We start from the raw sequence: 8117 nt of genomic DNA, 5'->3' as shown, positions 1-8117 counted from the left end.
TTGTGTACGGTAAAATACATCCAGATTTCAAAGGTAATCTACCCACTCCCAGAAAGTAAATACTTCCCTAGATAGGTTTAATTTCCTAAAGAGCAGAATAAAAAAATGGCCCATCCCTGATTCCTGGGCGTTAGTCATACTGAAGATAACAAATCACGGAGGCTGGCACTACACACGCAGCAATTCACATGAAGCACAGGCATGTTGCCAGATGCTTCAGAAGAAACAAGAAAGTTTCCGTATAGAAAGTGTGGCAACTGGTTGGGAAAGCTTTTCAGTTCCACATCTCTAGGGGACCCTTCCAGCCAAGAGAGGGGGAAAGAAAAGCAATTAAACCCCACAAATACCTGCTGACAATATCCTTTTGCATTCATCAAACTTAATTCGATTTAAGGTTCTAAATGTAAATCTCACGGTAAGATTCAGAAGTAGTCAAAATGACGCTATAAAGCCTAATCCTAAAATCCTCGGTAGGATTAAATTTCTTGTTCCATGGACACACATCTCGATAAGCGGCAGCAGCTTCCCAAGAAAGAGAAGAAACGTTGTAAATGAGAGTTCTACTGGCCAGTTCTTAAAATGCATTTGATTGGTTATATTTACTCAGCTGAAAACCAGCAGCCAATGGACTCTTCTGTTCTCACGTTTCTAAAGCTGGATTGTGCTCGGTTGATCGGGTCACTGGCAAGTCGAAGCTTTCGGTTTCCCAGGCTTGTTTCTCCGAAGCTGTGGGAAGAATACAGCTAATTCATCAACTGTGGCCGGAGTTCTTGCTTCCTGGGCAGGGAGTCCCTCCATTCCTGGTTTCAGTGACATACACAGATACAAGGTACATTTCTTTTTATTGCTACTGTTTATCATATGCTAATTTGTGCCTGGCAGAGCTTGTCAGGTTGAGAAGTTTTTATCTCTGTGAAAGAAATGCATGATTTGGGGATGGAAAACAATTGACTGAAAATGTTTTTGGCCAGTGGGCTACACAAGGGCAAGTGATGATGGCTCAGCCCTTACTTTTACCTCGTGTAAATGGTTATCATTCATTGTCTCTCTGTCCTTTACTCTGCTTTGTGGAGTGTTTTTCTTTCAATGCCCTTGTAGGTTTGATAATAAAAGCACAAAGAACTGAAATACATTCAAATCCTTTAAGAGACAGAATGGTAGTTTCTATTCTATAATATTCAGGTGCTGATACCAGTCCTATCGTAGGTGCGCCTAGAGGTCTTAAACTCCCATCCTCTTTGATGTATTCATCTGTGCCCTGTCCCCACGACAGATTCAGATGCTGGAAGCTGGAGTTTCCAAAGGAGTTTTTGTAAAGGGCTATAACTGATGAGTTTCCTGACAACCTCTACTACACACAATCCTTCATGGACATGGCTTATAATTAGGGTGACCGATATGCCGATTTTATAGGGGCAGTCCCGATTTTTGGGTCTTTTTCTGATATAGGCTCCTATTACCCCCCACCCTCTGTCCCGATTTTTCACACTTGCTGTCTGGTCACCCTATTTATAATGCTATCAACCCCTTTTTCTCTCTGCAAGGCTGAATGCCATAGCACACCAGTGGGTTGCAGAATTAGCCGACTTAAACTTCAGAGTCAAATATTGTCCAGATAAATCTGATGTGGAGGCAGATAACCTACCCAGGAGTCCCCTTATGCAAAAATGTGACAGAATGCATTGAAGAGACAAGCAAAGATGTTTTGATTAATGCTGTCTTATAGTGCATGGATGTACATAGAGATGTCAAGGTACTTTGGTTGGCAGCTATTGCTAGCTGCCTTTTGGCAGCAGACTTCTCCAGGGGCATTGAACCCAGGGCCGGCTCCAGGCACCAGCTTATCAAGCAGGTGCTTGGGGCGGCAACTCTGGAGCGGGGCGGCACTTTCAGGTATTCGGCGGCAATTCGGCGAAGGGTCTCTCACTCCCACTTGGAGCAAGGGCTTCCTGCTGAATTGCCACAGATCGTGGCTTTTTTTTTTTTTTTTGCTGTTGCGGCGGCAAAACCCCTGGAGCCCGCCATGATTGAACCCATCACAATGCCCCTTCCACAGAAAGACATTTTTTGGCAGCCCAGAAGGAAAATCCAGCTATTGCTAAATTTCTTCATTGTAAGTTTTTGGGGGGGGGGGGGGGAGCCTAATAACCAAGATAACAGGGGAGGATACACAATATCTATTTCTGTATCTTATCCTGCATTCTACCTAAGACGGATGTAAAAATCCGTAAAAGTGAGATTGTTCTATATCCAAGGTTTTATCATTTTGCATAAAGTACAGGTTTTTTTTATTTGGCAGATTTTTTTTTCTAAATAGCTTGTGATATGCTCAGTGACATCATGTGGTTTTACCATTGATCATATAGGCAGTGTTATTTCATAAGATATGAATATCTTTGGGACTATGAATGGTTCTGACCTGGCTATCCTGTCAGATTGCAGAACTCGGCTGACACAGAGAATTCCTGCTTGACTGGTCTTCACCTGGTATTTGAGGGACCCAGGTTCCCATCCCTGGTCTAAAATTAGGCAGAGCAGAGACATGAACTGGGGTCTCCCACGTGTGTGCCCAAACCACCAGGCTACACAGTAGTTCTTATGCGCTCTGTGTGGCCCAATGAATGTTAAATTGCTTCTACACAATGGAAGAGCTTCAACAAGACAGAATTTGAAAGGTGGTTTTCATTTTACAGAGTATTAAGTGCCCCCATTTTAGTTTTTACTGAAGTGTTTTTGAAGTTCTAATATATTTTTCCTGGTATTTTTGTCACTTTCATGTTTGGAGGGTTGTCTCCCTTTTTTCTCTTCCCCACCCCACAGTTATCTCAGAGGGGAAGGAGACAATTTTTTAAAAAATGAGTGAGGAGAATAAAAAAGAATAAACAAATGGTAAAAGGTATTTTAAAATGGCAAAAAAAAAAGGAAGTGTCACATTTTTGCAATGTTTGAGTGACTGTTTTTGGACAAATAGTCAATTTTAAAAAATGTTATTTTTTACTACCTTTTTTTAAATCTTGACCTGCTGTAAACATAGGCCCGGATAATTAGCTGGTGCAAATCAGCATAGCCCATTTCCCTTCAGATTTCCAGCACTAGATGATCTGGCCCTCCCACAAACCCCTGTTACTCTGCTTTTTACAGTTACCATCTATACCCAAGACCAAGACACTTAAAAAGCAAAGTTCGCTGACTCATGCTGAACATGAAGTATCTTTGCCCTTAGCTGATTCCAAGGGCTAGAACTTCAGTACCTAATGTGACTAATATTGAACTGGTTATACCATTGATCCTATAAGAAGTATTATGATTACATAGTCAGTGGAGTTTCACCTTATGGCTAATGTAACAAAGTGAATTTGCCTAATCCCCGTAGGTGCCAGTTTCCTGGAACATGGCTGTGCGTTTGTTAGATACACAGTATAATGCAGAATCCTATCAAAAATACAGATTCTCTCCCTCTGAAAATCTCCAAAGTGTCATCTTCTCCTACCTGGAAGAAAAGGTAAGTGATGCTCTCCCTAGTCTGAGAATACATGTTATTAATTCTACCGTGGAGAAGACCTATAGAATGCAATGGGAGTGAAACCAATAGGATACCACAGACATTACTCTAATTACCTGGAGAATCAGAGCCTTTACTCTGTGACTAGGACTGTGTATGTGTATAAGGGTGTAAAGAGGACTAAGATTTGACTCTTCATAAGAATTTGTGCTCGACTTGCTGAGACATGTCTGTTCTCTCCTCAGAAAGTAGACCCCATTCGGCTGGCAGTGGATGTCGGCTGCGGGTCGGGACAAAGCACTCGCGTACTCGCAGCTCATTTTGAGAAGGTGGTTGGAACAGACATCAGTGAAGCTCAAATAGAAGCAGCCAAACAAGCTGCCTCCTTCCCAAATGTTTCTTACCAGTAAGTGTTCCGTAAAAGGATGCTTTCCCTTCGGTGTGTCCAGAGTGCTGATCGTTGCACAAAGCAGCACTTTATGAACAGGACAGATACAGGCCAGCATTTTCAAACAAGGTCAGTCATTTTTAGGTGCCTGATTTCAAACATATTGGACCTGCTTTTTCACAGAGTACCCAGAATTCACGACTCCATCTGAAGTCAGCAGGAGCTGCAGGTGCTCAACTTCTGAAAATCAGGTCGTTCCTAATTAAATGCCTAAATGTGGATTTTGGAGCTCCAATTTTGAAAACTTGGGCTGACATTCTTAGGCCAAATCACTCTTCAGTTCCAAGAGAACAAAAAAGTTAGACTTTTCAATGTCAGATTTTCAACAACACCACATTTCTTCTCAGAAGAGTCCACACGTGATAAGTTTCATGCATGTGAGGCCACAGTAGAGACTCCTCCTTCCCATTTGAAATATCTTCCCTGTTTCCCTTTATAGTGTATGCCCTGCAGAGGAGCTGCCATTTGCGGATGGCTCTGTGGACCTCATTACTGCTTTTACAGCTGCCCACTGGTTTGATATGCCGAAGTTCATGAAAGAAGTGGATCGAGTTCTCAGGCCACATGGCTGTGTGGCCCTTAGCACCTACGCTACAAACTTCAGTATGCACTATAAAGACTGCTCAGAGAGGCTTACAGAAATCTTCACTGAGGTAGGAGAAGAAAACAATCCTCTTTTTTTAAAAAAGATACTGCAGTCAGCAGTTTATAATATATTTTAATGCTGCTAGACGCTTTCCAGTATAAGACCCTGTTTTCAGCTGCTTATAACTTTGCCAAACCTTAACCATTTGAGTTGAAATTTTCCTTTCTGCCTCTTTGCCACATGCAGGATTATTTATTTATTTTTGTAAGTTTCAGCAAAAACAGTCACCCATTTCAAAAAACAGAAATAGAGAATAATAGGCACCTTTGCCCATTTAAATGTAAATTCTTATATCCATTGTATTGAGAAGGTCTAGTTCCTCCCCGCTGTGGTGCAGAGCTTGGAATTTGCAGAGCGGTTGTGCGAGGCAGTTTCTGTCACATAAAACCCATTTCCAGACAAAAATTTCCTTCACATTGAAGTATGGCCCAGGGTACATATGAATAATTTGGGATAAAATACATTAGTGGCTGTTGTAATTATCCCCTAACGAAGTGTTACAAACGGAGTTGTTGTTAGACTTACCTTCCTTAAAGTAAGGAAATGACTCAGACAAGGTACCCGAAAAACTTTAATTGTCCTCTATTGATACCATATAATGGCCATAGAATTCTGACAAAGGCATTATAATGCTATGGGCTCTTTAGATTAAACTGCTTGTGAAGGCATGTTATATTTCTGTCTTCCCCTGCCTCCATTGTGTCACTCTGTTAGGTGGCCATTTTGAGGAGGGTTTCTATCTCCCATTGCTCTCAATGAGAGTAAGGCTGCAGGAAGCCTGAACAAAAATGACTGCTGTCTCCATTCACTTGGTTATCACAATATTCCTGTCTGCCTCCTGATGGCACAGGTGGCCACTATCTTCCCTAAGGTGGCTTCATTCTCAATGGGTGGTCAGTGATCATTTTGATAGAGGGCATCTTAACTGAGGTCAGCCTTATGGGCACAGTCCCAGTAAGAACAATGGAAGAGGTTATGTCCACCATTTTGAAAGAGGGCAGTTTTTCATGGATATTCTCTGTAAAAGAACATTACTATACAAACACAGCAGAAAGAGATTCTGTCCAGTGCAAACAATGGTGAGTGTGTGGGTGGAGGGACGGCGGGAAGGAAATGACTATTAAACCCAAAATAAAATTGTTCAAATGTAGCCGATTCACACAACTTCTGCGAGTATTATATATAGGGAAAGTCTGAAGGGTCTGTATTATTCCATTATTCTCCTGTGTAGCTCTAACTTCCCCTCAGGCCAGGCAGCTCTGAATCAGAGAATGCAGCTCAGATGGAGTGGAGGATCAAGGCCTTACGTAACATTTTTGCTGTTTCTGTTCTGACTTTACAGACCCAGAACCTCCTTCTTAAATATGCAGATAAAAAAGTAAATCTTGTCATTGCAGAGTATAAAGAGGTGTTTGAGTCTGTGCCTTTTCCAGACAAGAAGAGGTGAGAAGACAAGGACAAAAATGAATTGTATGTAATCTCTTGCATTGTGGGCTGTGTGAGCTCTGGAATATTGGGCACTTGGGCAGCATTCATTGGTGTTCACTTTGAGACTGCAGGTTGCAGAAGATTCATAGAGTTTAAAGCTAGCAGGTAGCCCTGAGATCATTTGGTCCAATGTCCTTCAAACACATCTCCAGTCCCTGGTCTGTCTGGTTCATCTGTGTGGCCTCTTCATCAAATGAGAGAGGTTTTCCCATAACCAAATGTCCAAAAAGGGGAAGGGATAACAGATCATGCTCCACGTCTTAATAATCCACATGAGCCAGGTCCTTAGCTTGTATAAATCAGGACAGCTCCATTACCCTCCAGGCTTACTTCTCCAATGCTCTGGTTTCTTCCCACTCTTGCAGAGTTACCCAGATCTTAGACAAAATTCCCATGTCTGTTTCTGAGGTGATCGGGCTATTCCAGTCCTTCTCCATGTATCAAGCCTTTCTGAGAAGCGACCCTGAAGGAGCAAAATCCCTCCTCCAAAAAACTGAACAAAGGTAAAAACAAATTAAGAAAACAAGCAGAGTGTGGGCGGCTCCTTTGTATGACATAGGTGAAGAGCGAGGTCACTCACAACCTCCAACACTGGGGAAAGGGCGGGGAGTCATTGCACTGGTGCAGTCATCTTTGCTGTGGTCAGTATTGTGAGCCATTGGCTTTTTATGGGCCAGATCCTTAGCTGGCTTAAATCAGCAAAGCCCTGTTAATTTCAGTAGTGCTATGCCGACTTTAACCAGCTGGGGATATGGCCCAGTATTTCTGCCAGAATCCTCTATGTGCATTGCTGTCACTGGTGAAGCTTGATATTTAGCTTGATTCTTCATAAAATAGGCAGCTTAGCTAATTACCTCCTTCTGATACTTGGCACTGAGTAATTAGCGAAGAAATAAAATATTGAGAGCTTAAGCTTCCAGTTCCAGCTTAAACCTAATAAACCACAATCTCTTGGGCTATATGGTGGCTTCAGTCTCTTCATTCAAACCCAGTGACACCAAAAGGAGTTTCCCATATGGGCAGCCTACCATATGGTCCTCAGTAATTACGGTTAGTGACTGGCACAGGTCACAAAACTGCTTTAGATATAGTAAGTTTCTCTTGAATTACCTTTTGTGTATCCATTTTTCTAAGAGTAGAATGTTTTGGGTGGAACAGGTATGTCTTAGGCTGTGATGCCAAGAATTGGCTGTCACCTCTGCCTCTGGTTGGACAGGAGTCAACCTATACGGTGAGAAAGTAAGTGACCATTTATTCCGTTTCTTGTTTCAGGTTCCTGGAGACCATGGGAGTTTGCTCTAATGAAACCCAGGTAGAGATCGGGATAAGGAGTGTTTCTGTTCTAGGCTGCAAGGGGCCGTGAATGGAAAATCCAGCGATGACTCCATAGCCAGAAGAAAAATCCTGATTTTGGTATCTCCTTATAATTGATGTTATCACCTTTAAAATATTTGATTAAGATTCCAATAAAGTCAATGGCAAAACTCCTATCTTCTTCAATGGGAGACAAAGGATGCACAAAATCAAATAATGTCAATATTAGAAGGGCTTTAATGGGGTGGATTTTTTCCTATTTAAAGAGGAAAAGCTTAGTTTTCTGTCTGTCTGGCCATCGTTCAACAGGCATTGGAAGAAATCACGGACCCTTTGCCACATAGAAGGCTGCGGAGATTGGATCATATATGGAATATGCAATAAACATGCTGCCTAACAGCTGAGAGATTTTTAGAAGGCTTTATGATCCTACTGAGTGAAAATAGCTTGCAGCAAGATCAACTGCTATATGTAATTCCCTGTCAATGGGGTAAGCAAATAGGATCAGGAATAATATTGTAGGGTTATAGTAATAACACTTCACAGGCATCTTTCATCCAGAGCCCTCAAAGAGCTGTACCAGGCAGATAAATGTTACTGTCTGCACTCCACATTAAGTGAAGTAGAGACCAGCCCAAAACATGCCAGTTACAGAACTTATTACAGGCTACAGATTTTCAAAAGAACTTGGCTTCCATTTAGGCACCAAAATAACTGAC

At 42.0% G+C, this 8117-nt stretch overlaps 1 protein-coding gene across 1 annotated transcript; it reads left to right on the top strand.

Moving 5' to 3' along the window:
- The first annotated feature begins 681 nt into the window (after positions 1-681).
- On the top strand, positions 682-7797 carry LOC116839409 (putative methyltransferase DDB_G0268948). The gene is made up of 8 exons (XM_075069944.1): positions 682-829; positions 3374-3502; positions 3748-3908; positions 4390-4603; positions 5939-6039; positions 6450-6587; positions 7357-7396; positions 7708-7797. Exons 2-8 carry the CDS (start codon positions 3392-3394, stop codon positions 7780-7782), a joined length of 840 nt encoding a protein of 279 aa, XP_074926045.1. The 5' UTR covers positions 682-829; positions 3374-3391; the 3' UTR covers positions 7783-7797.
- Positions 7798-8117: the final 320 nt, after the last annotated feature.

This window comes from Chelonoidis abingdonii, chromosome 10 (genome assembly GCF_003597395.2).
Source record: "Chelonoidis abingdonii isolate Lonesome George chromosome 10, CheloAbing_2.0, whole genome shotgun sequence".
Lineage (NCBI taxonomy): Eukaryota > Metazoa > Chordata > Testudines > Testudinidae > Chelonoidis > Chelonoidis abingdonii.
Note: the sequence above shows the minus strand (reverse complement) of the source record. Positions and strands in the feature narration are given on the sequence as shown.

What these genes read in the sequence shown, in the direction of transcription:
- LOC116839409 (XM_075069944.1), top strand. Translation starts at nt 3,392, where the DNA reads ATGGCTGTGCGTTTGTTAGATACACAGTATAATGCAGAATCCTATCAA. An exon ending in TCTCCTACCTGGAAGAAAAG is followed by an intron (nt 3,503 to 3,747) that starts GTAAGTGATGCT and finishes TTCTCTCCTCAG; the next exon opens with AAAGTAGACCCCATTCGGCT. An exon ending in TTCCCAAATGTTTCTTACCA is followed by an intron (nt 3,909 to 4,389) that starts GTAAGTGTTCCG and finishes TTCCCTTTATAG; the next exon opens with TGTATGCCCTGCAGAGGAGC.